We start from the raw sequence: 27,442 nt of genomic DNA on the forward strand, positions 1-27,442 counted from the left end.
GAGTGTGTGTGAGATGTGATGAGGTGATATATAAATACAAGTCTTTCTGTGGGGAGTGTGTGTGAGATGTGATGAGGTGATATATAAATACAAGTCTTTCTGTGGGGAGTGTGAGATGTGATGTGGTGATATATAAATACAAGTCTTTCTGTGGGGTGTGTGTGTGAGATGTGATGAGGTGATATATAAATACAAGTCTTTCTGTGGGGAGTGTGTGTGAGATGTGATGAGGTGATATATAAATACAAGTCTTTCTGTGGGGTGTGTGTGTGAGATGTGATGAGGTGATATATAAATACAAGTCTTTCTGTGGGGAGTGTGTGTGAGATGTGATGAGGTGATATATAAATACAAGTCTTTCTGTGGGGAGTGTGTGTGAGATGTGATGAGGTGAATATAAATACAAGTCTTCTGTGGGGTGTGTGTGTGAGATGTGATGAGGTGATATATAAATACAAGTCTTTCTGTGGGGTGTGTGTGTGAGATGTGATGAGGTGATATATAATACAAGTCTTTCTGTGGGGAGTGTGTGTGAGATGTGATGAGGTGATATATAATACAAGTCTTTCTGTGGGGAGTGTGTGTGAGATGTGATGAGGTGATATATAAATACAAGTCTTTCTGTGGGGTGTGTGTGTGAGATGTGATGAGGTGATATTTTAATACAAGTCTTTCTGTGGGGAGTGTGTGTGAGATGTGATGAGGTGATATATAAAATACAAGTCTTTCTGTGGGGTGTGTGTGTGAGATGTGATGAGGTGATATATAAATACAAGTCTTTCTGTGGGGTGTGTGTGTGAGATGTGATGAGGTGATATATAAATACAAGTCTTCTGTGGGGAGTGTGTGAGATGTGATGAGGTGATATATAAATACAAGTCTTTCTGTGGGGTGTGAGATGTGATGGGGTGATATATAAACACAAGTCTTTCTGTGGGGAGTGTGTGTGAGATGTGATGAGGTGATATATAAATACAAGTCTTTCTGTGGGGTGTGTGAGATGTGATGAGGTGATATATAAATACAAGTCTTTCTGTGGGGAGTGTGTGAGATGTGATGAGGTGATATATATATACAAGTCTTTCTGTGGGGAGTGTGTGAGATGTGATGAGGTGATATATAAATACAAGTCTTTCTGTGGGGTGTGTGTGTGAGATGTGATGAGGTGATATTTCAATACAAGTCTTTCTGTGGGGAGTGTGTGTGAGATGTGATGAGGTGATATATAAATACAAGTCTTTCTGTGGGGAGTGTGTGTGAGATGTGATGGGGTGATATATAAATACAAGTCTTTCTGTGGGGTGTGTGTGTGAGATGTGATGAGGTGATATATAAATACAAGTCTTTCTGTGGGGTGTGTGAGATGTGATGAGGTGATATATAAATACAAGTCTTTCTGTGGGGTGTGTGTGTGAGATGTGATGGGGTGATATATAAATACAAGTCTTTCTGTGGGGTGTGTGAGATGTGATGGGTGATAATAAATACAAGTCTTTCTGTGGGGTGTGTGTGTGAGATGTGATGGGTGATATATAAATACAAGTCTTTCTGTGGGGTGTGTGTGTGAGATGTGATGAGGTGATATATAAATACAAGTCTTTCTGTGGGGTGTGTGTGTGAGATGTGATGAGGAGATATATAAATACAAGTCTTTCTGTGGGTGTGTGTGTGAGATGTGATGAGGTGATATATAAATACAAGTCTTTCTGTGGGGTGTGTGTGTGAGATGTGATGGTGGTGATATATAAATGACAAGTCTTTCTGTGGGAGTGTGTGTGAGATGTGATGAGGTGATATATAAATACAAGTCTTTCTGTGGGGAGTGTGTGTGAGATGTGATGAGGTGATATATAAATACAAGTCTTTCTGTGGGGAGTGTGTGTGAGATGTGATGAGGGTGATATATAAATACAAGTCTTTCTGTGGGGAGTGTGTGTGAGATGTGATGAGGTGATATATAAAGACAAAGTCTTTCTGTGGGGAGTGTGTGTGAGATGTGATGAGGTGATATATAAAATCAAGTCTTTCTGTGGGGATGTGTGGTGAGATGTGATGAGGTGATATATAAATACAAGTCCTTTCTGTGGGGAGTGTGTGTGAGATGTGATGAGGTGATATATAAATACAAGTCTTTCTGTGGGGAGGTGTGTGAGATGTGATGAGGTGATATATAAATACAAAAATACAAGTCTTTCTGTGGGGAGTGTGTGAGATGTGATGAGGTGATATATAAATACAAGTCTTTCTGTGGGGAGTGTGTGTGAGATGTGATGAGGTGATATATAAATACAAGTCTTTCTGTGGGTGTGTGTGTGAGATGTGATGAGGTGATATATAAATACAAGTCTTTCTGTGGGGTGTGTGTGTGTGAGATGTGATTAAAAACACCGCGACCCCAAAATTGATTCAAAATCCTTTATTAACTTATTATAACGAAACCTTCATGATCGATCGACGGCAATATTATAAAGTCATGCATAAATTTATTCCGGTCCATCTGAACCTCAATCCTGTCCAATCAGCCGCCTGCTTTTCCACCAGCTCATTGGATACTTCCATCTTGGGAGGTGGGTTCGGCCCCCGCGGGCAGTGGAAGCTGATTGGCGGACGCGTTAAAGCCCCCCCCCTCCCGACCACCCAGCGGAGGTGTCGAGGTGGGTCCAATCGGGGAGTCCCCTCGGCTGTCAGGGCAAGGCTGCGACATTCGCCGTGGGCTGTGGGCCCCCCAAGGTTGAATATCTCGTTCGGCCTCGGGCGCCATTCATGGGGCCAGGCTTGAGCAGCAGACTTGGAAGGAGGGCGGGCGGCGAGTGTGAGGTCAGGATAGAGTCGGGAGGGAGGGTGGGGAGAGAGGGGAGGGGGGGGGGGGGGAGAGAGGGGAGGGAGGGGAGGGGGGAGAGAGGGGAGGGGAGGGGGGGGGAGAGAGGGGAGGGAGGGGGGGGAGAGAGGGGAGGAGGGGGGGGGAGAGAGGGGAGGGGGGGGGAGAGAGGGGAGGGGGGGGGAGAGAGGGGAGGGGGGGGAGAGAGGGGAGGGGGGGGGGGGAGAGAGGGGAGGGGGGGGGGGGAGAGAGGGGAGGGGGGGGGGAGAGAGGGGAGGGAGAGGGGAGGAGAGGGAGGGGAGGGGGGGAGGGGGAGAGAGAGGGGAGGGGGGAGGGGGGGGAGAGAAGGGAGGGAGGGAGAGAGGAGGGAGGGAGGGAGAGAGGAGGGAGGGAGAGAGAGAGGAGGGAGGAGAGAGAGAGGAGGGAGGGAGAGAGAGAGGAGGGAGGGGGGGAGAGAGGAGGGAGGGAGAGAGGGGGGAGAGGGAGAGCGGGGGAGGGAGAGCGGGGGAGGGAGAGGGAGAGTGGGGAGGGAGAGGGGAGAGGGAGAGAGAGAGCGGGGAGGGGAGAGAGAGAGCGGGGAGGGAGAGAGAGAGCGGGGAGGGAGAGAGAGAGCGGGGAGGGAGAGAGAGAGAGGGGAGGGAGAGGGAGAGTGGGGAGGGAGAGGGAGAGGGAGAGAGTGCGGAGTCAGTGTGTACCCAGAGGCAGTCAGCTCCTTCAGGTCTCCATGTGCAGACACCCCTCCTGTTCTGAGCTCTGGGCCGGGGTGGGGGGGGGTGGGGATTTGGGGACAGGAACGGGGGGGAGTTGGAGAGATGTCAGTCTTTAATCGAGTATCTTCGGGCCCCCCATCACATCACTGTGCACTGTTCGCCCGTCAGCGCTGCGTTTCCCGGAAAATTCATCCCGTCCATTTCAAAGTTTAATCCAGGAGGCTGATTCAGGGAGGGAGAGAATCAGAATTAGTCCACATTCAAACACCCTGCACACCGTCCCAAACACTCCCAGGACAGGGTTAGATACAGAGTAAAGCTCACTCGACACTGTCCCATCAAACACTCCCAGGGGCAGGTACAGGGTTAGATACAGAGTAAAGCTCCCTCTACACTGTCCCCATCAAACACTCCCAGGGCAGGTACAGGGTTAGATACAGAGTAAAGCTCCCTCCACACTGTCCCATCAAACACTCCCAGGGGCAGGTACAGGGTTTAGATACAGAGTAAAGCTCCCTCTACACTGTCCCATCAAACACTCCCAGGGTAGGTACAGGGTTAGATACAGAGTAAAGCTCCCTCTACACTGTCCCATCAAACACTCCCAGGGCAGGTACAGGGTTAGATACAGAGTAAAGCTCACTCGACACTGTCCCGTCAAACACTCCCAGGGCAGGTACAGGGTGAGATACAGAGTAAAGCTCCCTCTACACTGTCCCGCCAAACACTCCCAGGGCAGGTACAGGGTTAGATACAGAGTAAAGCTCCCTCTACACTGTCCCATCAAACACTCCCAGGGCAGGTACAGGGTTAGATACAGAGTAAAGCTCCCTCTACACTGTCCCATCAAACACTCCCAGGGTCAGGTACAGGGTTAGATACAGGAGTAAAGCTCCCTCGACACTGTCCCATCAAACACTCCCAGGACAGGTACAGGGTTAGATACAGAGTAAAGCTCCCTCTACACTGTCCATCAAACACTCCCAGGGTCAGGTACAGGGTTAGATACAGAGTAAAGCTCCCTCTACACTGTCCCGTCAAACACTCCCAGGGGGCAGGTACAGGGTTAGATACAGAGTAAAGCTCCCTCTACACTGTCCCGTCAAACACTCCCAGGGCAGGTACAGGGTTAGATACAGAGTAAAGCTCCCTCTACACTGTCCCATCAAACACTCCCAGGGCAGGTACAGGGTTAGATACAGAGTAAAGCTCCCTCGACACTGTCCCATCAAACACTCCCAGGACAGGTACAGGGTTAGATACAGAGTAAAGCTCCCTCTACACTGTCCCATCAAACACTCCCAGGGCAGGTACAGGGTTAGATACAGAGTAAAGCTCCCTCTACACTGTCCCGTCAAACACTCCCAGGGCAGGTACAGGGTTAGATACAGAGTAAAGCTCCCTCTACACTGTCCCGTCAAACACTCCCAGGGGCAGGTACAGGGTTAGATACAGAGTAAAGCTCCCTCTACACTGTCCCATCAAACACTCCCAGGGCAGGTACAGGGTTAGATACAGAGTAAAGCTCCCTCTACACTGTCCCATCAAACACTCCCAGGGCAGGTACAGGGTTAGATACAGAGCAAAGCTCCCTCTACACTGTCCCATCAAACACTCCCAGGGCAGGTTCAGGGTTAGATACAGAGTAAAGCTCCCTCTACACTGTCCCGTCAAACACTCCCAGGGCTGGTACAGGTTAGATGCAGAGTAAAGCTCCCTCTACACTGTCCCGTCAAACACTCCCAGGGCAGGTTCAGGGTTAGATACAGAGTAAAGCTCCCTCTACACTGTCCCGTCAAACACTCCCAGGGCTGGTACAGGTTAGATACAGAGTAAAGCTCCCTCTACACTGTCCCATCAAACACTCCCAGGGCAGGTACAGGGTTAGATACAGAGTAAAGCTCCCTCTACACTGTCCATCAAACACTCCCAGGGCAGGTACAGGGTTAGATACAGAGTAAAGCTCCCTCTGCACTGTCCCGTCAAACACTCCCAGGACAGGTACAGGGTTAGATACAGAGTAAAGCTCACTCGACACTGTCCCATCAAACACTCCCAGGGCAGGTACAGGGTTAGATACAGAGTAAAGCTCCCTCTACACTGTCCCATCAAACACACCCAGGGCAGGTACAGGGTTAGATACAGAGTAAAGCTCCCTCTACACTGTCCCATCAAACACTCCCAGGGGCAGGTACAGGGTTAGATACAGAGTAAAGCTCCCTCCACACTGTCCCATCAAACACTCCAGGGTCAGGTACAGGGTTAGATACAGAGTAAAGCTCCCTCTACAGTGTCCCATCAAACACTCCCAGGGCAGGTACAGGGTTAGACACAGAGTAAAGCTCCCTCTACACTGTCCCATCAAACACTCCAGGGGCAGGGGCAGGTACAGGGTTAGATACAGAGTAAAGCTCCCTCCACACTGTCCCATCAAACACTCCCAGGGTCAGGTACAGGGTTAGATACAGAGTAAAGCTCCCTCTACACTGTCCCATCAAACACTCCCAGGGTCAGGTACAGGGTTAGATACAGAGTAAAGCTCCCTCTACACTGTCCCATCAAACACTCCCAGGGCTGGTACAGGGTTAGATACAGAGTAAAGCTCCCTCTACACTGTCCCATCAAACACTCCCAGGGCAGGTACAGGGTTAGATACAGAGTAAAGCTCCCTCTACACTGTCCCGTCAAACACTCCCCAGGGCAGGTACAGGGTTAGATACAGAGTAAAGCTCCCTCTACACTGTCCCATCAAACACTCCCAGGGCAGGTACAGGGTTAGATACAGAGTAAAGCTCCCTCTACACTGTCCCATCAAACACTCCCAGGGCAGGTACAGGGTTAGATACAGAGTAAAGCTCCCTCTACACTGTCCCATCAAACACTCCCAGGGCAGGTACAGGGTTAGATACAGAGTAAAGCTCCCTCTACACTGTCCCATCAAACACTCCCAGGGCAGGTACAGGGTTAGATACAGAGTAAAGCTCCCTCTACACTGTCCATCAAACACTCCCAGGGCAGGTACAGGGTTAGATACAGAGTAAAGCTCCCTCGACACTGTCCCATCAAACACTCCCAGGGGCAGCTCTGCGGGTCTCCATGCACCAACCTTTGCATAAACATAAGTTTCGAAACTTGTACTCACCACATCTGCGAGTTCCTTCGGTGGTTCTCCCAGATCCTGCAGCTGAGAAACAAAAGAGGGGAGAGAGTAAGAGGGAGAGAGTAAGAGGGAGAGAGTGAGAGTGGGGGGTGAGGAGCGAGAGAGGGAGGCGGTGTGGGGCGGGCGAGGGAGGGAGGGTGGGGGCGGGCGAGGGAGGGGGAGGGAGGGGGGCGGGCGAGGGAGGGAGGGAGGGGGCGGGCGAGGGAGGGAGGGAGGGGGGGCGGAGCGAGGGAGGGAGGGAGGGGGCGGGCGAGGGAGGGAGGGAGGGGGCGGGCGAGGGAGGGAGGGAGGGGGGCGGGCGAGGGAGGGGAGGGAGGGGGGCGGGCGAGGGAGGGAGGGGGCGGGCGAGGGAGGGAGGGAGGGGGCGGGCGAGGGAGGGAGGGAGGGGGCGGGGCGAGGGAGGGAGGGAGGGGGCGGGCGAGGGAGGGAGGGAGGGGGGCGGGCGAGGGGAGGGAGGGAGGGGGGCGGGCGAGGGAGGGAGGGAGGGGGCGGGCGAGGGAGGGAGGGAGGGGGGCGGGCGAGGGAGGGAGGGAGGGGGCGGGCGAGGGAGGGAGGGAGGGAGGGGGCGGGCGAGGGAGGGAGGGAGGGGGGCGGGGCGAGGGAGGGAGGGAGGGGGGCGGGCGAGGGAGGGAGGGAGGGGGCGGGCGAGGGAGGGAGGGAGGGGGCGGGCGAGGGAGGGAGGGAGGGGGCGGGGCGAGGGAGGGAGGGGGCGGGCGAGGGAGGGAGGGAGGGAGGGGGCGGGCGAGGGAGGGAGGGGGGCGGGCGAGGGAGGGAGGGGGGCGGGCGAGGGAGGGAGGGAGGGGGCGGGCGAGGGAGGGAGGGAGGGGGCGGGCGAGGGAGGGAGGGAGGGGGCGGGCGAGGGAGGGGGAGGGGGGCGGGCGAGGGAGGGAGGGGGGCGGGCGAGGGAGGGAGGGGGGCGGGGCGAGGGAGGGAGGGAGGGGGCGGGCGAGGGAGGGAGGGAGGGGGCGGGCGAGGGAGGGAGGGAGGGCGCGAGGGAGGGGGGCGGGCGAGGGAGGGAGGGAGGGGGCGGGCGAGGGAGGGAGGGAGGGGGCGGGGGAGGGAGGGGGCGGGCGAGGGAGGGAGGGAGGGGGGCGGGCGAGGGAGGGGAGGGAGGGGGCGGGCGGGGAGGGAGGGAGGGAGGGGGCGGGCGAGGGAGGGAGGGAGGGAGGGGGCGGGCGAGGGAGGGAGGGAGGGGGCGGGCGAGGGAGGGAGGGAGGGGGGCGGGCGAGGGAGGGAGGGAGGGGGCGGGCGAGGGAGGGAGGGAGGGGGCGGGCGAGGGAGGGAGGGAGGGGGCGGGCGAGGGAGGGAGGGAGGGGGGCGGGCGAGGGAGGGAGGGAGGGAGGGGGCGGGCGAGGGAGGGAGGGAGGGAGGGGGCGGGCGAGGGAGGGAGGGGGGGGCGGGCGAGGGAGGGAGGGAGGGGCGGGCGAGGGAGGGAGGGAGGGAGGGGGGCGGGCGAGGGAGGGAGGGAGGGGGGCGAGGGAGGGAGGGAGGGGGCGAGGGGAGGGAGGGAGGGGGGCGAGGGAGGGGAGGGAGGGGGGCGAGGGAGGGAGGGAGGGGGCGGGCGAGGGAGGGAGGGAGGGGGCGGGCGAGGGAGGGAGGGAGGGGGCGGGCGAGGGAGGGGAGGGAGGGGGCGGGCGAGGGAGGGAGGGGGCGGGCGGGCGAGGGAGGGGGCGGGCGGGCGAGGGAGGGGGCGGGCGGGCGGGCGAGAGAGGGAGGGAGGGGGCGGGCGAGAGAGGGAGGGAGGGGGGCGGGCGAGAGAGGGAGGGAGGGGGCGGGCGAGAGAGGGAGGGAGGGGGCGGGCGAGAGGAGGGAGGGAGGGGGCGGGCGAGAGAGGGAGGGAGGGGGCGGGCGAGAGAGGGAGGGAGGGGGCGGGCGAGAGAGGGAGGGAGGGGGCGGGCGAGAGAGGGAGGGAGGGGGGCGGGCGAGAGAGGGAGGGAGGGGGCGGGCGAGAGAGGGAGGGAGGGGGCGGGCGAGAGAGGGAGGGAGGGGAGCGGGCGAGAGAGGGAGGGAGGGGGCGGGCGAGAGAGGGAGGGAGGGGGGCGGGCGAGAGAGGGAGGGAGGGGGCGGGCGAGGGAGGGAGGGGGGCGGGCGAGGGAGGGAGGGAGGGGGCGGGCGAGAGAGGGAGGGAGGGGGCGGCGAGAGAGGGAGGGAGGAGGCGGGCGAGAGAGGGAGGGAGGGGGAGCGAGAGAGAGGGAGGGAGGGGGAGCGAGAGAGAGGGAGGGAGGGGGAGCGAGAGAGAGGGAGGGAGGGGGAGCGAGAGAGACGGAGGGAGGGGGAGCGAGAGAGACGGAGGGAGGGGGGAGCGAGAGAGACGGAGGGAGGGGGAGCGAGAGAGACGGAGGGAGGGGGAGCGAGAGAGACGGAGGAGGGGGAGCGAGAGAGACGGGAGGGGAGGGGGAGCGAGAGAGAGGGAGGGAGGGGGAGCGAGAGAGAGGGAGGGAGGGGGAGCGAGAGAGAGGGAGGGAGGGGAGCGAGAGAGAGGGAGGGAGGGGGAGCGAGAGAGAGGGAGGGAGGGGGAGCGAGAGAGAGGGAGGGAGGGGGAGCGAGAGAGAGGGAGGGAGGGGGAGCGAGAGAGAGGGAGGGAGGGGGAGCGAGAGAGACGGAGGGAGGGGGAGCGAGAGAGACGGAGGGAGGGGGAGCGAGAGAGACGGAGGGAGGGGGAGCGAGAGAGACGGAGGGAGGGGGAGCGAGAGAGACGGAGGGAGGGGGAGCGAGAGAGACGGAGGGAGGGGGAGCGAGAGAGACGGAGGGAGGGGGAGCGAGAGAGACGGAGGGAGGGGGGAGCGAGAGAGACGGAGGGAGGGGGAGCGAGAGAGACGGAGGGAGGGGGGAGCGAGAGAGACGGAGGGAGGGGGAGCGAGAGAGACGGGAGGGAGGGGGAGCGAGAGAGAGGGAGGGAGGGGGAGCGAGAGAGAGGGAGGGAGGGGGAGCGAGAGAGAGGGAGGGAGGGGGGGAGCGAGAGAGAGGGAGGGAGGGGGAGCGAGAGAGAGGGAGGGAGGGAGGGGGAGCGGAGAGAGGGAGGGAGGGGGGAGCGAGAGAGAGGGAGGGAGGGGGAGCGAGAGAGAGGGAGGGAGGGGGAGCGAGAGAGAGGGAGGGAGGGGGAGCGAGAGAGAGGGAGGGAGGGGGAGCGAGAGAGAGGGAGGGAGGGGGAGCGAGAGAGAGGGAGGGAGGGGGAGCGAGAGAGAGGGAGGGAGGGGGAGCGAGAGAGAGGGAGGGAGGGGGAGCGAGAGAGAGGGAGGGAGGGGGAGCGAGAGAGAGGGAGGGAGGGGGAGCGAGAGAGAGGGAGGGAGGGGGAGCGAGAGAGAGGGAGGGGGGAGCGAGAGAGAGGGAGGGGAGCGAGAGAGACGGAGGGAGGGGGGAGCGAGAGAGACGGAGGGAGGGGGAGCGAGAGAGACGGAGGGAGGGGGCGGGCGAGAGAGGGAGGGGGCGGGCGAGAGAGGGAGGGAGGGGGAGCGCGAGAGAGACGGAGGGAGGGGGAGCGAGAGAGACGGAGGGAGGGGGAGCGAGAGAGACGGAGGGAGGGGGAGCGAGAGAGACGGAGGGAGGGGGAGCGAGAGAGACGGAGGGAGGGGGAGCGAGAGAGACGGAGGGAGGGGGAGCGAGAGAGACGGAGGGAGGGGGAGCGAGAGAGACGGAGGGAGGGGGAGCGAGAGAGACGGAGGGAGGGGGAGCGAGAGAGACGGAGGGAGGGGGAGCGAGAGAGACGGAGGGGAGGGGGAGCGAGAGAGACGGAGGGAGGGGGGAGCGAGAGAGACGGAGGGAGGGGGAGCGAGAGAGACGGAGGGAGGGGGAGCGAGAGAGACGGAGGGAGGGGGAGCGAGAGAGACGGAGGGAGGGGGAGCGAGAGAGACGGAGGGAGGGGGAGCGAGAGAGACGGAGGGAGGGGGGAGCGAGAGAGACGGAGGGAGGGGGAGCGAGAGACGACGGAGGGAGGGGGAGCGAGAGAGACGGAGGGAGGGGGAGCGAGAGAGACGGAGGGAGGGGGAGCGAGAGAGACGGAGGGAGGGGGAGCGAGAGAGACGGAGGAGAGGGGAGCGAGAGAGACGGAGGGAGGGGGAGCGAGAGAGACGGAGGGAGGGGGAGCGAGAGAGACGGAGGGAGGGGGAGCGAGAGAGACGGAGGGAGGGGGAGCGAGAGAGACGGAGGGAGGGGGAGCGAGAGAGACGGAGGGAGGGGGAGCGAGAGAGACGGAGGGAGGGGGAGCGAGAGAGACGGAGGGGAGGGGGAGCGAGAGAGACGGAGGGAGGGGGGGCGAGAGAGACGGAGGGAGGGGGGGCGAGAGAGACGGAGGGAGGGGGGGCGAGAGAGACGGGAGGGAGGGGGGGCGAGAGAGACGGAGGGAGGGGGAGCGAGAGAGACGGAGGGAGGGGGGAGCGAGAGAGACGGAGGGAGGGGGGGCGAGAGAGAGGGAGGAGGGGGGGGGCGCGAGAGACGGAGGGAGGGGGGAGCGCGAGAGAGGAGACGGAGGGAGGGGGGAGGCGAGAGAGACGGAGGGAGGGGGGAGCGAGAGAGACGGAGGGAGGGGGAGCGAGAGACGGAGGGAGGGGGAGCGAGAGAGACGGAGGGAGGGGGGGCGAGAGAGACGGAGGGAGGGGGGGGCGAGAGAGACGGAGGGAGGGGGGGCGAGAGAGACGGAGGGAGGGGGGGCGAGAGAGACGGAGGGAGGGGGAGCGAGAGAGACGGAGGGAGGGGGAGCGAGAGAGAGGGAGGGAGGGGGGCCGAGAGAGACGGAGGGAGGGGGGCCGAGAGAGACGGAGGAGGGGGGCCGAGAGAGACGGAGGGAGGGGGGGCCGAGAGAGACGGAGGGAGGGGGGCCGAGAGAGACGGAGGGAGGGGGGCCGAGAGAGACGGAGGGGAGGGGGGGCGAGAGAGACGGAGGGAGGGGGAGCGAGAGAGACGGAGGGAGGGGGAGCGAGAGAAACGGAGGGAGGGGGAGCGAGAGAGACGGAGGGAGGGGGAGCGAGAGAGACGGAGGGAGGGGGGAGCGAGAGAGACGGAGGGAGGGGGGAGCGAGAGAGAGGGAGGGAGGGGGAGCGAGAGAGACGGAGGGAGGGGGGAGCGAGAGAGACGGAGGGAGGGGGAGCGAGAGAGACGGAGGGAGGGGGAGCGAGAGAGACGGAGGGAGGGGGAGCGAGAGAGACGGAGGGAGGGGGGGCGAGAGAGACGGAGGGAGGGGGAGCGAGAGAGACGGAGGGAGGGGGGAGCGCGAGAGAGGGAGGGAGGTGGAGCGCGAGAGAGGGAGGGAGGGGGAGCGCGAGAGAGGGAGGGAGGGGGGAGCGCGAGAGACGGAGGGAGGGGGGAGCGACGAGAGACGGAGGGAGGGGGAGCGAGAGAGACGGAGGGAGGGGGAGCGCGAGAGACGGAGGGAGGGGGAGCGCGAGAGACGGAGGGAGGGGGAGCGCGAGAGACGGAGGGAGGGGGAGCGCGAGAGACGGAGGGAGGGGGAGCGCGAGAGACGGAGGGAGGGGGAGCGCGAGAGACGGAGGGAGGGGGAGCGAGAGAGACGGAGGGAGGGGGAGCGAGAGAGACGGAGGGAGGGGGAGCGAGAGAGACGGAGGGAGGGGGAGCGAGAGAGGGAGGGAGGGGGAGCGAGAGAGACGGAGGGAGGGGGAGCGAGAGAGGGAGGGAGGGGGAGCGAGAGAGACGGAGGGAGGGGGAGCGAGAGAGACGGAGGGAGGGGGAGCGAGAGAGACGGAGGGGGAGGGGAGCGAGAGAGACGGAGGGAGGGGGAGCGAGAGAGACGGAGGGAGGGGGAGCGAGAGAGACGGAGGGAGGGGGAGCGATTGAGACGGAGGGAGGGGGGAGCGAGAGAGACGGAGGGAGGGGGAGCGAGAGAGACGGAGGGAGGGGGAGCGAGAGAGACGGAGGGAGGGGGAGCGAGAGAGACGGAGGGAGGGGGAGCGAGAGAGACGGAGGGAGGGGGAGCGAGGGAGACGGAGGGAGGGGGAGCGAGGGAGACGGAGGAGGGGGGAGCGAGAGAGACGGAGGGAGGGGGAGCGAGAGAGACGGAGGGAGGGGGAGCGAGAGAGACGGAGGGAGGGGGAGCGAGAGAGACGGAGGGAGGGGGAGCGAGAGAGAGACGGAGGGAGGGGGAGCGAGAGAGACGGAGGGAGGGGGAGCGAGGCGTCTGTGAAGGTTGCAGACACACTGTCGATGATTCCCCGGCTCTGTGTCTCATTCTGATGCCGTCTCCTTGTCTGATCTCATCCCCCCCCTCTGCTGAAAGTGCCGACTCTCCCCAGGGCGGGGCGGGGGATATTCGACTGCACGAGGCGGCGCGGGCCGGCCTGCCAGCCCGACTCCCGGCGGGACAGGCGCCCGGTCCGGCAAGACGTTTCCCCCCCCACCACACCCCTGGGCTCACCTGCTGCATGAGGTCCACGATGATCTCGAAACGAGCCTTCTGCTGCCCCTCGCCCTCGCCCGGCGCCTCCGCCTCGAACTGCTGGCAGATGCGGCCCATGACGGCGTGCTGCTGCTCGTACTTCTGCAGCTCGTCCCCCGGCAGCGTGTCCCGGTGAGCGTCCAGCCAGTCGGGGTACTGGAACGGAGAAAGAGAGAGAGAGAGAGAGCGAGAGCGCCCGGGAAGGAGGTGAAGGAGAGAAAGAGAGGGGGAGCGGTCACTCGTTCTCCCCCAATCCCACTCCTGCAGCGGGGCCGACGGCGTGGCGCTCCAGGAATGCACCCCCAAACGGTGTGCTATTCGACTGTAGGAGGCATCGCGTGCCGGGTTATTCCCGGCACGGAAGGCGGCGGGGCATCCATTCCTGGGGGTCTGGATTGGGGGGGGGTGGGGAGTTGGGGCGGGTACCAGGCGAGTGAGATGCAAGCTTGGGATCTTGCTGTGCCTGTGGGTCTCCGTGCCACACTAAGTGGGGTCGGGGGGGGGGGGGGCGGTTTGGGGGTATTTCCGCACTGGCCCACCTCTCCGAACAGTAGGCGGGGATGGGAGCTGACGGCTTCATACTCCGAGTGCAAGCCCCGCAACACCGTGCTGTTCGACTGCAGAAGGCGTCGCACGCCGGCTTGCTCTTGCGGCGCGGGGGCCTTGGGGCGCTTTCACACTGGCCCACCTCTCTGAACAGTGGGCGGGGGACGAGCGGCCCCACCCGAAGGCGTGCTATTTGACTGCTGAAGGCGCCGCGCGCCGGCTCGTTCGTGGAGCTCGTTGTCGCACCGGGGAGGGGCGGGATTTGGGGTACTTTCACACTGGCTCACCTCTCTGATCAGTGCACGAGGGGGGCTGCTGATGGCTTCACACTCCGAGGGCACGCCCTGGACACCGTGCTATTCGACTGCAGAAGGCGTCGCACGTCAGCTTGTTCATGGGGCTCAGTGCGGGGTCGTGGGGGGTATTTTCGCAACTGCCTGTGGGGAATCGGCTGAGACTCACCTTCTCCGCGATCTCCTTGAGGGATGGGTACAGCACATCCTTGGAGAGCAAGTTCTGCATAATCGTCTGCATGATGGGGACAAAACTCCCCTCCGCATCGCCGGCCCCCTCCGCCAGTCCCAGCCCATCCATTGCATGGCTCAGCACATCTTCCGTAATCTCAGGGCTCTGCCGCAGAGAGAGAGGGAGTGAGGGAATGAGGGAGGAGGGCGAGGGAATGAGGGAGGAGGGCGAGGGAATGAGGGAGGAGGGCGAGGGAATGAGGGAGGAGGGCGAGGGAATGAGGGAGGAGGGCGAGGGAATGAGGGAGGAGGGCGAGGGAATGAGGGAGGAGGGCGAGGGAATGAGGGAGGAGGGCGAGGGAATGAGGGAGGAGGGCGAGGGAATGAGGGAGGAGGGCGAGGGAATGAGGGAGGAGGGCGAGGGAATGAGGGAGGAGGGCGAGGGAATGAGGGAGGAGGGCGAGGGAATGAGGGAGGAGGGCGAGGGAATGAGGGAGGAGGGCGAGGGAATGAGGGAGGAGGGCGAGGGAATGAGGGAGGAGGGCGAGGGAATGAGGGAGGAGGGCGAGGGAATGAGGGAGGAGGGCGAGGGAATGAGGGAGGAGGGCGAGGGAATGAGGGAGGAGGGCGAGGGAATGAGCGAGGAGGGCGAGGGAATGAGGGAGGAGGGCGAGGGAATGAGGGAGGAGGGCGAGGGAATGAGGGAGGAGGGCGAGGGAATGAGGGAGGAGGGCGAGGGAATGAGGGAGGAGGGCGAGGGAATGAGGGAGGAGGGCGAGGGAATGAGGGAGGAGGGCGAGGGAATGAGGGAGGAGGGCGAGGGAATGAGGGAGGAGGGCGAGGGAATGAGGGAGGAGGGCGAGGGAATGAGGGAGGAGGGCGAGGGAATGAGGGAGGAGGGCGAGGGAATGAGGGAGGAGGGCGAGGGAATGAGGGAGGAGGGCGAGGGAATGAGGGAGGAGGGCGAGGGAATGAGGGAGGAGGGCGAGGGAATGAGGGAGGAGGGCGAGGGAATGAGGGAGGAGGGCGAGGGAATGAGGGAGGAGGGCGAGGGAATGAGGGAGGAGGGCGAGGGAATGAGGGAGGAGGGCGAGGGAATGAGGGAGGAGGGCGAGGGAATGAGGGAGGAGGGCGAGGGAATGAGGGAGGAGGGCGAGGGAATGAGGGAGGAGGGCGAGGGAATGAGGGAGGAGGGCGAGGGAATGAGGGAGGAGGGCGAGGGAATGAGGGAGGAGGGCGAGGGAATGAGGGAGGAGGGCGAGGGAATGAGGGAGGAGGGCGAGGGAATGAGGGAGGAGGGCGAGGGAATGAGGGAGGAGGGCGAGGGAATGAGGGAGGAGGGCGAGGGAATGAGGGAGGAGGGCGAGGGAATGAGGGAGGAGGGCGAGGGAATGAGGGAGGAGGGCGAGGGAATGAGGGAGGAGGGCGAGGGAATGAGGGAGGAGGGCGAGGGAATGAGGGAGGAGGGCGAGGGAATGAGGGAGGAGGGCGAGGGAATGAGGGAGGAGGGCGAGGGAATGAGGGAGGAGGGCGAGGGAATGAGGGAGGAGGGCGAGGGAATGAGGGAGGAGGGCGAGGGAATGAGGGAGGAGGGCGAGGGAATGAGGGAGGAGGGCGAGAGAATGAAGGAGGAGGGCGAGAGAATGAGGGAGGAGGGCGAGGGAATGAGGGATGAGGGCGAGGGAATGAGGGATGAGGGCGAGGGAATGAGGGAGGAGGGCGAGGGAATGAGGGAGGGAGGGAGGAGGGCGAGGGAATGAGGGAGGGAGGGAGGGAGGAGGGCGAGGGAATGAGGGAGGGAGGAGGGCGAGGGAATGAGGGAGGGAGGGGGGCGAGGGAATGAGGGAGGGAGGGAGGAGGGCGAGGGAATGAGGGAGGGAGGGAGGGCGAGGGAATGAGGGAGGGAGGGAGGGCGAGGGAATGAGGGAGGGAGGGAGGGCGAGGGAATGAGGGAGGGAGGGAGGGCGAGGGAATGAGGGAGGGAGGGCGAGGGAATGAGGGAGGGAGGGAGGGCGAGGGAATGAGGGAGGGCGAGGGAATGAGGGAGGGAGGAGGGCGAGGGAATGAGGGAGGGAGGGAGGGAGGAGGGTGAGGGAATGAGGGAGGGAGGGAGGGAGGAGGGCGAGGGAATGAGGGAGGGAGGAGGGCGAGGGAATGAGGGAGGGAGGAGGGCGAGGGAATGAGGGAGGGAGGAGGGCGAGGGAATGAGGGAGGGAGGGAGGGAGGAGGGCGAGGGAATGAGGGAGGGAGGAGGGCGAGGGAATGAGGGAGGGAGGGAGGAGGGCGAGGGAATGAGGGAGGGAGGGAGGAGGGCGAGGGAATGAGGGAGGGAGGGAGGAGGGCGAGGGAATGAGGGAGGGAGGGAGGAGGGCGAGGGAATGAGGGAGGGAGGGAAGAGCGCGAGGGAATGAGGGAGGGAGGGAGGCAGGCGAGGGAATGAGGGAGGGAGGCGGGCGAGGGAATGAGGGAGGGAGGAGGGCGAGGGAATGAGGGAGGGAGGAGGGCGAGGGAATGAGGGAGGGAGGAGGGCGAGGGAATGAGGGAGGGAGGAGGGCGAGGGAATGAGGGAGGGAGGGAGGGAGGAGGGCGAGGGAATGAGGGAGGGAGGAGGGCGAGGGAATGAGGGAGGGAGGGAGGAGGGCGAGGGAATGAGGGAGGGAGGGAGGAGGGCGAGGGAATGAGGGAGGGAGGGAGGCAGGCGAGGGAATGAGGGAGGGAGGCGGGCGAGGGAATGAGGGAGGGAGGAGGGCGAGGGAATGAGGGAGGGAGGAGGGCGAGGGAATGAGGGAGGGAGGAGGGCGAGGGAATGAGGGAGGGAGGAGGGCGAGGGAATGAGGGAGGGTGGAGGGCGAGGGAATGAGGGAGGGAGGAGGGCGAGGGAATGAGGGAGGGAGGAGGGCGAGGGAATGAGGGAGGGAGGAGGGCGAGGGAATGAGGGAGGGAGGAGGGCGAGGGAATGAGGGAGGGAGGAGGGCGAGGGAATGAGGGAGGGAGGAGGGCGAGGGAATGAGGGAGGGAGGAGGGCGAGGGAATGAGGGAGGGAGGCGAGGGAATGAGGGAGGGAGGCGAGGGAATGAGGGAGGGAGGCGAGGGAATGAGGGAGGGAGGGAGGCGAGGGAATGAGGGAGGGAGGAGGGCGAGGGAGGGAGGGCGAGGGAATGAGGGCGAGGGAATGAGGGCGAGGGAATGAGGGCGAGGGAATGAGGGCGAGGGAATGAGGGCGAGGGAATGAGGGCGAGGGAATGAGGGCGAGGGAATGAGGGCGAGGGAATGAGGGCGAGGGAATGAGGGCGAGGGAATGAGGGCGAGGGAATGAGGGCGAGGGAATGAGGGCGAGGGAATGAGGGCGAGGGAATGAGGGCGAGGGAATGAGGGCGAGGGAATGAGGGCGAGGGAATGAGGGCGAGGGAATGAGGGCGAGGGAATGAGGGCGAGGGAATGAGGGAGGAGGGCGAGGGAATGAGGGAGGAGGGCGAGGGAATGAGGGAGGAGGGCGAGGGAATGAGGGAGGAGGGCGAGGGAATGAGGGAGGAGGGCGAGGGAATGAGGGAGGAGGGCGAGGGAATGAGGGAGGAGGGCGAGGGAATGAGGGAGGAGGGCGAGGGAATGAGGGAGGAGGGCGAGGGAATGAGGGAGGAGGGCGAGGGAATGAGGGAGGAGGGCGAGGGAATGAGGGAGGAGGGCGAGGGAATGAGGGAGGAGGGCGAGGGAATGAGGGAGGAGGGCGAGGGAATGAGGGAGGAGGGCGAGGGAATGAGGGAGGAGGGCGAGGGAATGAGGGAGGAGGGCGAGGGAATGAGGGAGGAGGGCGAGGGAATGAGGGAGGAGGGCGAGGGAATGAGGGAGGAGGGCGAGGGAATGAGGGAGGAGGGCGAGGGAATGAGGGAGGAGGGCGAGGGAATGAGGGAGGAGGGCGAGGGAATGAGGGAGGAGGGCGAGGGAATGAGGGAGGAGGGCGAGGGAATGAGGGAGGAGGGCGAGGGAATGAGGGAGGAGGGCGAGGGAATGAGGGAGGAGGGCGAGGGAATGAGGGAGGAGGGCGAGGGAATGAGGGAGGAGGGCGAGGGAATGAGGGAGGAGGGCGAGGGAATGAGGGAGGAGGGCGAGGGAATGAGGGAGGAGGGCGAGGGAATGAGGGAGGAGGGCGAGGGAATGAGGGAGGAGGGCGAGAGAATGAGGGAGGAGGGCGAGAGAATGAGGGAGGAGGGCGAGAGAATGAGGGAGGAGGGCGAGAGAATGAGGGAGGAGGGCGAGAGAATGTGGGAGGAGGGCGAGAGAATGAGGGAGGAGGGCGAGAGAATGAGGGAGGAGGGCGAGAGAATGAGGGAGGAGGGCGAGAGAATGAGGGAGGAGGGCGAGAGAATGAGGGAGGAGGGCGAGGGAATGAGGGAGGGAGGGAGGAGGGCGAGGGAATGCCGGAGGGAGGGGGGAGAGCGAGCTCAGAGAGTGCGCGTTACAGGGGGGAGGGCGAGCTCAGAGAGTGTGGGTTACAGGGGGGAGAGCGAGCTCAGAGAGTGCGCGTTACAGGGGGAGAGTGAGGTCAGAGTGCGCGCGTTACAGGGGGAGAGTGAGCTCAGAGAGTGCGCGTTACAGGGGGGAGAGTGAGGTCAGAGAGTGCGCGTTACAGGGGGAGAGCGAGCTCAGAGAGTGCGCGTTACAGGGGGGAGGGCGAGCTCAGAGAGTGCGGGTTACAGGGGGGGAGAGCGAGCTCAGAGAGTGCGCGTTACAGGGGGGAGGGCGAGCTCAGAGAGTGCGCGTTACAGGGGGGAGGGCGAGGTCAGAGAGTGCGCGTTACAGGGGGGAGGGCGAGCTCAGAGAGTGCGCGTTACAGGGGGGAGAGTGAGGTCAGAGAGTGCGCGTTACAGGGGGGAGGGCGAGCTCAGAGAGTGCGCGTTACAGGGGGGAGAGTGAGGTCAGAGAGTGTGGGTTACAGGGGGGAGGGCGAGCTCAGAGAGCGCGCGTTACAGGGGGGAGAGCGAGCTCAGAGAGTGCGCGTTACAGGGGGGAGAGTGAGGTCAGAGAGTGCGCGTTACAGGGGGGAGAGCGAGCTCAGAGAGTGCGCGTTACAGGGGGGAGAGCGAGCTCAGAGAGTGCGGGTTACAGGGGGAGAGCGAGCTCAGAGAGTGCGCGTTACAGGGGGAGAGCGAGCTCAGAGAGTGCGCGTTACAGGGGGGAGAGTGAGGTCAGAGAGTGTGGGTTACAGGGGGGAGAGTGAGCTCAGAGAGTGTGGGTGACAGGGGGGAGGGCGAGCTCAGAGAGTGCGCGTTACAGGGGGGAGAGTGAGCTCAGAGAGTGTGGGTGACAGGGGGGAGGGCGAGCTCAGAGAGTGCGCGTTACAGGGGGGAGAGCGAGCTCAGAGAGTGTGGGTGACAGGGGGGAGGGCGAGCTCAGAGAGTGCGCGTTACAGGGGGGAGAGCGAGCTCAGAGAGTGCGTGTTACAGGGGGGAGGGCGAGCTCAGAGAGTGCGCGTTACAGGGGGAGAGCGAGCTCAGAGAGTGCGCGTTACAGGGGGAGAGCGAGCTCAGAGAGTGCGCGTTACAGGGGGGAGAGTGAGCTCAGAGAGTGCGGGTTACAGGGGGGAGGGCGAGCTCAGAGAGTGCGCGTTACAGGGGGAGAGCGAGCTCAGAGAGTGCGCGTTACAGGAGGAGAGCGAGCTCAGAGAGTGCGGGTTACAGGGGGGAGGGCGAGCTCAGAGAGTCCGCGTTACAGGGGGAGGGCGAGCTCAGAGAGTGCGCGTTACAGGGGGGAGGGCGAGCTCAGAGAGTGCGCGTTACAGGGGGGAGGGCGAGCTCAGAGTGTGCGCGTTACAGGGGGGAGGGCGAGCTCAGAGAGTGCGGGTTACAGGGGGAGGGCGAGCTCAGAGAGTGCGCGTTATAGGGGGGAGAGTGAGGTCAGAGAGTGTGGGTTACAGGGGGGAGAGCGAGCTCAGAGAGTCCGCGTTACAGGGGGAGGGCGAGCTCAGAGAGTGAGCGTTACAGGGGGGAGGGCGAGCTCAGAGAGTGCGCGTTACAGGGGGAGAGCGAGCTCAGAGAGTCCGCGTTACAGGGGGAGGGCGAGCTCAGAGAGTGCGCGTTACAGGGGGGAGAGCGAGCTCAGAGAGTGCGCGTTACAGGGGGAGAGCGAGCTCAGAGAGTGCGCGTTACAGGGGGGAGAGCGAGGTCAGAGAGTGCGCGTTACAGGGGGGAGGGCGAGGTCAGAGAGTGCGCGTTACAGGGGGAGAGCGAGGTCAGAGAGCGCGCGTTACAGGGGGAGAGCGAGCTCAGAGAGTGCGCGTTACAGGGGGGAGAGTGAGGTCAGAGAGTGCGCGTTACAGGGGGGAGAGTGAGGTCAGAGAGTGCGCGTTACAGGGGGAGAGCGAGCTCAGAGAGTGCGCGTTACAGGGGGGAGGGCGAGCTCAGAGAGTGCACGTTACAGGGGGGAGAGTGAGGTCAGAGAGTGCGCGTTACAGGGGGGAGAGCGAGCTCAGAGAGTGCGCGTTACAGGGGGGAGGGCGAGCTCAGAGAGTGCGGGTTACAGGGGGGAGGGCGAGCTCAGAGAGTGTGGGTTACAGGGGGAGAGTGAGGTCAGAGAGTGTGGGTTACAGGGGGGAGAGTGAGGTCAGAGAGTGTGGGTTACAGGGGGAGAGTGAGGTAAGAGAGTGTGGGTTACAGGGGGAGAGTGAGGTAAGAGAGTGTAGGTTACAGGGGGGAGAGTGAGCTCAGAGTGTGGGTTGCAGTGGGAGAGTGAGGTCAGAGAGTGTGGGTTACAGGGGGGAGAGTGAGCTCAGAGAGTGTGGGTTACAGGGGGAGAGTGAGGTAAGAGAGTGTGGGTTACAGGGGGGAGAGTGAGGTCAGAGAGTGCGGGTTACAGGGGGGAGAGTGAGGTCAGAGAGTGTGGGTTACATGGGGAGAGTGAGGTAAGAGAGTGTGTGTTACAGGGGGAGAGTGAGGTCAGAGAGTGTGGGTTACAGGGGGAGAGTGAGGTCAGAGAGTGTGGGTTACAGGGGGAGAGTGAGCTCAGAGAGTGTGGGTTACAGGGGGAGAGTGAGCTCAGAGAGTGTGGGTTACAGGGGGGAGAGTGATGTCAGAGAGTGTGGGTTACAGGGGGAGAGTGAGGTCAGAGAGTGTGGGTTACAGGGGGAGAGTGAGGTCAGAGAGTGTGGGTTACAGGGGGGAGAGTGAGGTCAGAGAGTGTGGGTTACAGGGGGAGAGTGAGGTCAGAGAGTGTGGGTTACAGGGGGAGAGTGAGCTCAGAGAGTGTGGGTTACAGGGGGGAGAGTGATGTCAGAGAGTGTGGGTTACAGGGGGGAGAGTGAGGTAAGAGAGTTTGGGTTACAGGGGGGAGAGTGAGGTAAGAGAGTGTGGGTTACAGGGGGAGAGTGAGGTCAGAGAGTGCGCGTTACAGGGGGAGAGTGAGGTCAGAGAGTGTGGGTTACAGGGGGGAGAGTGAGGTCAGAGAGTGTGGGTTACAGGGGGTGAGTGAGGTCAGAGAGTGTGGGTTACAGGGGGGAGAGTGAGGTCAGAGAGTGCGCGTTACAGGCGGGCGGGCGAGCTCAGAGAGTGCGCGTTACAGGGGGAGAGGGCGAGCTCAGAGAGTGCGCGTTACAGGGGGAGAGTGAGGTCAGAGAGTGCGCATTACAGGCGGGCGGGCGAGCTCAGAGAGTGCGCGTTACAGGGGGAGAGGGCGAGCTCAGAGAGTGCGCGTTGCAGGGGGGAGGGCGAGCTCAGAGAGCGCGCGTTACAGGGGGAGGGCGAGCTCAGAGAGTGCGCGTTACAGGGGGGAGAGCGAGGTCAGAGAGTGCGCGTTACAGGGGGAGAGTGAGGTCAGAGAGTGCGCGTTACAGGGGGGAGGGCGAGCTCAGAGAGTGCGCGTTACAGGGGGAGTGCGAGCTCAGAGAGTGCGCGTTGCAGGGGGAAGGCGAGGTCAGAGAGTGCGCGTTACAGGGGGAGAGCGAGCTCAGAGAGTGCGCGTTGCAGGGGGAAGGCGAGGTCAGAGAGTGCGCGTTACAGGGGGGAGGGCGAGCTCAGAGAGTGCGCGTTACAGGGGGGAGGGCGAGGTCAGAGAGTGCGCGTTACAGGGGGGAGAGTGAGCTCAGAGAGTGCGCGGTACAGGGGGGAGGGCGAGCTCAGAGAGTGCGCGTTACAGGGGGGAGGGCGAGGTCAGAGAGTGCGGGTTACAGGGGGGAGGGCGAGCTCAGAGAGTGCGGGTTACAGGGGGAGAGCGAGGTCAGAGAGTGTGGGTTACAGGGGGAGAGCGAGGTCAGAGTGCGCGCGTTACAGGGGGAGAGCGAGGTCAGAGTGCGCGCGTTACAGGGGGAGAGCGAGCTCAGAGAGAGCGCGTTACAGGGGGAGGGCGAGGTCAGAGAGTGTGGGTTACAGGGGGAGAGCGAGGTCAGAGTGCGCGCGTTACAGGGGGAGAGCGAGCTCAGAGAGAGCGCGTTACAGGGGGAGAGCGAGCTCAGAGAGTGCGCGTTACAGGGGGGAGGGCGAGGTCAGAGAGTGTGGGTTACAGGGGGAGAGCGAGCTCAGAGAGTGCGCGTTACAGGGGGAGAGCGAGCTCAGAGAGTGCGGGTTACAGGGGGAGGGCGAGGTCAGAGAGTGCGTGTTACAGGGGGGAGGGCGAGCTCAGAGAGTGCGCGTTACAGGGGGAGAGCGAGCTCAGAGAGTGTGCGTTACAGGGGGGAGGGCGAGGTCAGAGAGTGCGCGTTACAGGGGGAGAGCGAGCTCAGAGAGTGCGCGTTACAGGGGGGAGAGTGAGCTCAGAGAGTGCGCGTTACAGGAGGAGAGCGAGCTCAGAGAGTGCGCGTTACAGGGGGGAGGGCGAGCTCAGAGAGTGCGCGTTACAGGGGGGAGAGTGAGCTCAGAGAGTGCGCGTTACAGGGGGAGGGCGAGCTCAGAGAGTGCGCGTGACAGGGGGAGAGCGAGCTCAGAGAGTGCACGTTACAGGGGGGAGAGTGAGCTCAGAGAGTGCGGGTTACAGGGGGAGAGCGAGCTCAGAGAGTGCGCGTTACAGGGTGGAGGGCGAGCTCAGAGAGTGCGCGTTACAGGGGGAGAGCAAGCTCAGAGAGTGCGCGTTACAGGGGGGAGGGCGAGGTCAGAGAGTGTGTGTTACAGGGGGAAGAGTGAGCTCAGAGAGTGCACGTTACAGGGGGAGAGCGAGCTCAGAGAGTGCGCGTTACAGGGGGAAGAGTGAGCTCAGAGAGTGCGGGTTACAGGGGGGAGAGTGAGCTCAGAGAGTGCGGGTTACAGGGGGGAGAGTGAGCTCAGAGAGTGCGCGTTACAGGGGGGAGAGTGAGGTCAGAGAGTGCGCGTTACAGGGGGAGAGTGAGCTCAGAGAGCGCGCGTTACAGGGGGGAGAGCGAGCTCAGAGAGTGCGCGTTACAGGGGGAAGAGTGAGCTCAGAGAGTGCGGGTTACAGGGGGGAGAGTGAGCTCAGAGAGTGCGCGTTACAGGGGGAGAGCGAGCTCAGAGAGTGTGGGTTACAGGGGGGAGAGAGAGGTCAGAGAGTGCGCGTTACAGGGTGGAGGGCGAGCTCAGAGAGTGCGCGTTACAGGGGGGAGGGCGAGCTCAGAGAGTGCGCGTTGCAGGGGGAGAGCGAGCTCAGAGAGTGCGCGTTACAGGGGGGAGAGCGAGCTCAGAGAGTGCGCGTTACAGGGTGGAGGGCGAGCTCAGAGAGTGCGCGTTACAGGGGGGAGGGCGAGCTCAGAGAGTGCGCGTTGCAGGGGGAGAGTGAGCTCAGAGAGTGCGGGTTACAGGGGGGAGAGTGAGCTCAGAGAGCGCGCGTTACAGGGGGGAGAGCGAGCTCAGAGAACGCGCGTTACAGGGGGAGAGTGAGCTCAGAGAGTGCGCGTTACAGGGGGGAGAGAGAGGTCAGAGAGTGCGCGTTACAGGGGGAGAGCGAGCTCAGAGAGTGCGCGTTACAGGGGGAGAGCGAGCTCAGAGAGTGCGCGTTACAGGGGGGAGAGCGAGCTCAGAGAGTGCGCGTTACAGGGGGAGAGCGAGCTCAGAGAGTGCGCGTTACAGGGGGAGAGCGAGCTCAGAGAGTGTGCGTTACAGGGGGAGGGCGAGCTCAGAGAGTGCGCGTTACAGGGGGGAGGGCGAGCTCAGAGAGCGCGCGTTACAGGGGGGAGGGCGAGCTCAGAGAGCGCGCGTTACAGGGGGAGAGCGAGCTCAGAGAGTGCGCGTTACAGGGGGGAGGGCGAGCTCAGAGAGTGCGCGTTACAGGGGGGAGGGCGAGGTCAGAGAGTGCGCGTTACAGGGGGGAGGGCGAGCTCAGAGAGTGCGCGTTACAGGGGGGAGAGCGAGCTCAGAGAGTGCGTGTTACAGGGGGAGAGTGAGCTCAGAGAGTGCGCGTTACAGGGGGGAGGGCGAGCTCAGAGAGTGCGCGTTACAGGGGGAGAGCGAGTTCAGAGAGTGCGCGTTACAGGGGGGAGGGCGAGCTCAGAGAGTGCGCGTTACAGGGGGGAGGGCGAGCTCAGAGAGTGCGTGTTACAGGGGGGAGGGCGAGCTCAGAGAGTGCGCGTTACAGGGGGAGAGCGAGCTCAGAGAGTGCGGGTTACAGGGGGGAGAGCGAGCTCAGAGAGTGCGGGTTACAGGGGGAGAGTGAGCTCAGAGAGTGCGCGTTACAGGGGGGAGGGCGAGCTCAGAGAGTGCGCGTTACAGGGGGGAGAGCGAGGTCAGAGTGCGCGCGTTACAGGGGGAGAGCGAGGTCAGAGAGTGTGGGTTACAGGGGGGAGAGAGAGGTCAGAGTGCGCGCGTTACAGGGGGAGAGCGAGGTCAGAGAGTGTGGGTTACAGGGGGGAGAGAGAGGTCAGAGAGTGCGCGTTACAGGGGGGAGGGCGAGCTCAGAGAGTGCGCGTTACAGGGGGAGAGCGAGCTCAGAGAGTGTGGGTTACAGGGGGGAGAGAGAGGTCAGAGAGTGCGCGTTACAGGGGGAGAGCGAGCTCAGAGAGTGCGCGTTACAGGGGGAGAGCGAGCTCAGAGAGTGTGGGTTACAGGGGGGAGGGCGAGCTCAGAGAGTGCGGGTTACAGGGGGAGGGCGAGCTCAGAGAGAGCGCGTTACAGGGGGAGAGCGAGCTCAGAGAGTGCGCGTTACAGGGGGGAGAGCGAGCTCAGAGAGTGCGCGTTACAGGGGGGAGGGCGAGCTCAGAGAGTGCGCGTTACAGGGGGAGAGCGAGCTCAGAGAGTGCGCGTTACAGGGGGGAGAGCGAGCTCAGAGAGTGCGCGTTACAGGGGGGAGGGCGAGCTCAGAGAGTGCGCGTGACAGGGGGAGAGCGAGCTCAGAGAGTGCGCGTTACAGGGGGAGGGCGAGCTCAGAGAGTGCGCGTTACAGGGGGGAGAGCGAGCTCAGAGAGTGCGCGTTACAGGGGGGAGGGCGAGCTCAGAGAGTGCGCGTTACAGGGGGGAGGGCGAGCTCAGAGAGCGCGTTACAGGGGGGAGGGCGAGCTCAGAGAGCGCGCGTTACAGGGGGGAGGGCGAGCTCAGAGAGTGCGCGTTACAGGCGGGCGGGCGAGCTCAGAAAGCGCGCGTTACAGGGGGGAGGGCGAGCTCAGAGAGTGCGGGTTACAGGGGGGAGAGCGAGCTCAGAGAGTGCGCGTTACAGGGGGAGAGTGAGGTCAGAGAGTGCGCGTTACAGGGGGGAGGGCGAGCTCAGAGAGTGCGCGTTACAGGGGGGAGAGCGAGCTCAGAGAGTGCGCGTTACAGGGGGGAGGGCGAGCTCAGAGAGTGCACGTTACAGGGGGAGAGCGAGCTCAGAGAGTGCGCGTTACAGGGGGGAGGGCGAGCTCAGAAAGCGCGCGTTACAGGGGGGAGGGCGAGCTCAGAGAGTGCGCGTTACAGGGGGAGAGCGAGGTCAGAGAGTGCGCGTTACAGGGGGGAGGGCGAGCTCAGAGAGTGTGGGTTACAGGGGGAGAGCGAGCTCAGAGAGCGCGCGTTACAGGGGGAGGGCGAGCTCAGAGAGTGCGCGTTACAGGGGGGAGGGCGAGCTCAGAGAGCGCGCGTTACAGGGGGAGAGCGAGCTCAGAGAGTGTGGGTTACAGGGGGGAGAGCGAGCTCAGAGAGTGTGGGTTACAGGGGGAGGGCGAGCTCAGAGAGTGTGGGTTACAGGGGGGAGGGCGAGCTCAGAGAGTGTGGGTTACAGGGGGAGGGCGAGCTCAGAGAGTGCACGTTACAGGGGGGAGAGTGAGGTCAGAGAGTATGGGTTACAGGGGGGAGAGCGAGCTCAGAGAGTGCGCGTTACAGGGGGGAGAGTGAGCTCAGAGAGTGCGCGTTACAGGGGGGAGGGCGAGCTCAGAGAGTGCGCGTTACAGGGGGAGGGCGAGGTCAGAGAGCGCCGTTACAGGGGGGAGAGTGAGCTCAGAGAGTGCGCGTTACAGGGGGGAGGGCGAGCTCAGAGAGTGCGCGTTACAGGGGGGAGGGCGAGCTCAGAGAGTCCGCGTTACAGGGGGGAGAGCGAGGTCAGAGAGCGCCGTTACAGGGGGGAGAGTGAGCTCAGAGAGTGCGCGTTACAGGGGGGAGGGCGAGCTCAGAGAGTGCGCGTTACAGGGGGGAGGGCGAGCTCAGAGAGTCCGCGTTACAGGGGGAGGGCGAGCTCAGAGAGTGCGTGTTACAGGGGGGAGGGCGAGCTGAGAGAGTGCGCGTTACAGGGGGAGGGCGAGCTCAGAGAGTGCGCGTTGCAGGGGGGAGGGCGAGCTCAGAGAGTGCGGGTTACAGGGGGGAGGGCGAGCTGAGAGAGTGCGCGTTACAGGGGGAGGGCGAGCTCAGAGAGTGCGCGTTACAGGGGGGAGGGCGAGCTGAGAGAGTGCGCGTTACAGGGGGAGGGCGAGCTCAGAGAGTGCGCGTTACAGGGGGAGGGCGAGGTCAGAGAGTGCGCATTACAGGGGGAGAGCGAGCTCAGAGAGTGCGCGTTACAGGGGGGAGAGCGAGCTCAGAGAGTGCGCGTTACAGGGGGGAGGGCGAGCTCAGAGAGTGCGCGTTACAGGGGGAGAGTGAGGTCAGAGAGTGCGCGTTACAGGGGGGAGGGCGAGCTCAGAGAGTGCGCGTTACAGGGGGAGGGCGAGGTCAGAGAGTGCGCGTTACAGGGGGAGAGCGAGCTCAGAGAGTGTGGGTTACAGGGGGAAGAGTGAGCTCAGAGAGTGCGCGTTACAGGGGGGAGGGCGAGCTCAGAGAGCGCGGGTTACAGGGGGGAGAGCGAGCTCAGAGAGTGCGCGTTACAGGGGGGAGGGCGAGCTCAGAGAGTGCGCGTTACAGGGGGAGGGCGAGCTCAGAGAGAGCGCGTTACAGGGGGGAGGGCGAGCTCAGAGAGTGCGCGTTACAGGGGGGAGGGCGAGCTCAGAGAGTGCGCGTTACAGGGGGGAGGGCGAGCTCAGAGAGTGCGCGTTAC

General features: G+C 63.6%; 1 protein-coding gene across 1 annotated transcript in view; it reads right to left on the reverse strand.

The window, feature by feature from the left end:
- Nucleotides 1–3,312: 3,312 nt before the first annotated feature.
- Nucleotides 3,313–27,442, reverse strand: part of pex19 (peroxisomal biogenesis factor 19) — a gene marked incomplete at its 5' end in the record, with an annotated part of 29,317 nt that continues 5,187 nt past the window's right edge. The window contains 4 exons of the mRNA XM_067976953.1: nt 3,313–3,750; nt 6,671–6,712; nt 13,053–13,229; nt 14,082–14,249. Coding sequence (XP_067833054.1) covers nt 3,667–3,750; nt 6,671–6,712; nt 13,053–13,229; nt 14,082–14,249 — 471 coding nt within the window. The remainder of the gene's footprint in view (nt 3,751–6,670; nt 6,713–13,052; nt 13,230–14,081; nt 14,250–27,442) is intronic.

Source organism: Heptranchias perlo, unplaced genomic scaffold, assembly GCF_035084215.1.
Source record: "Heptranchias perlo isolate sHepPer1 unplaced genomic scaffold, sHepPer1.hap1 HAP1_SCAFFOLD_1162, whole genome shotgun sequence".
NCBI classification, from domain to species: Eukaryota; Metazoa; Chordata; class Chondrichthyes; order Hexanchiformes; family Hexanchidae; genus Heptranchias; species Heptranchias perlo.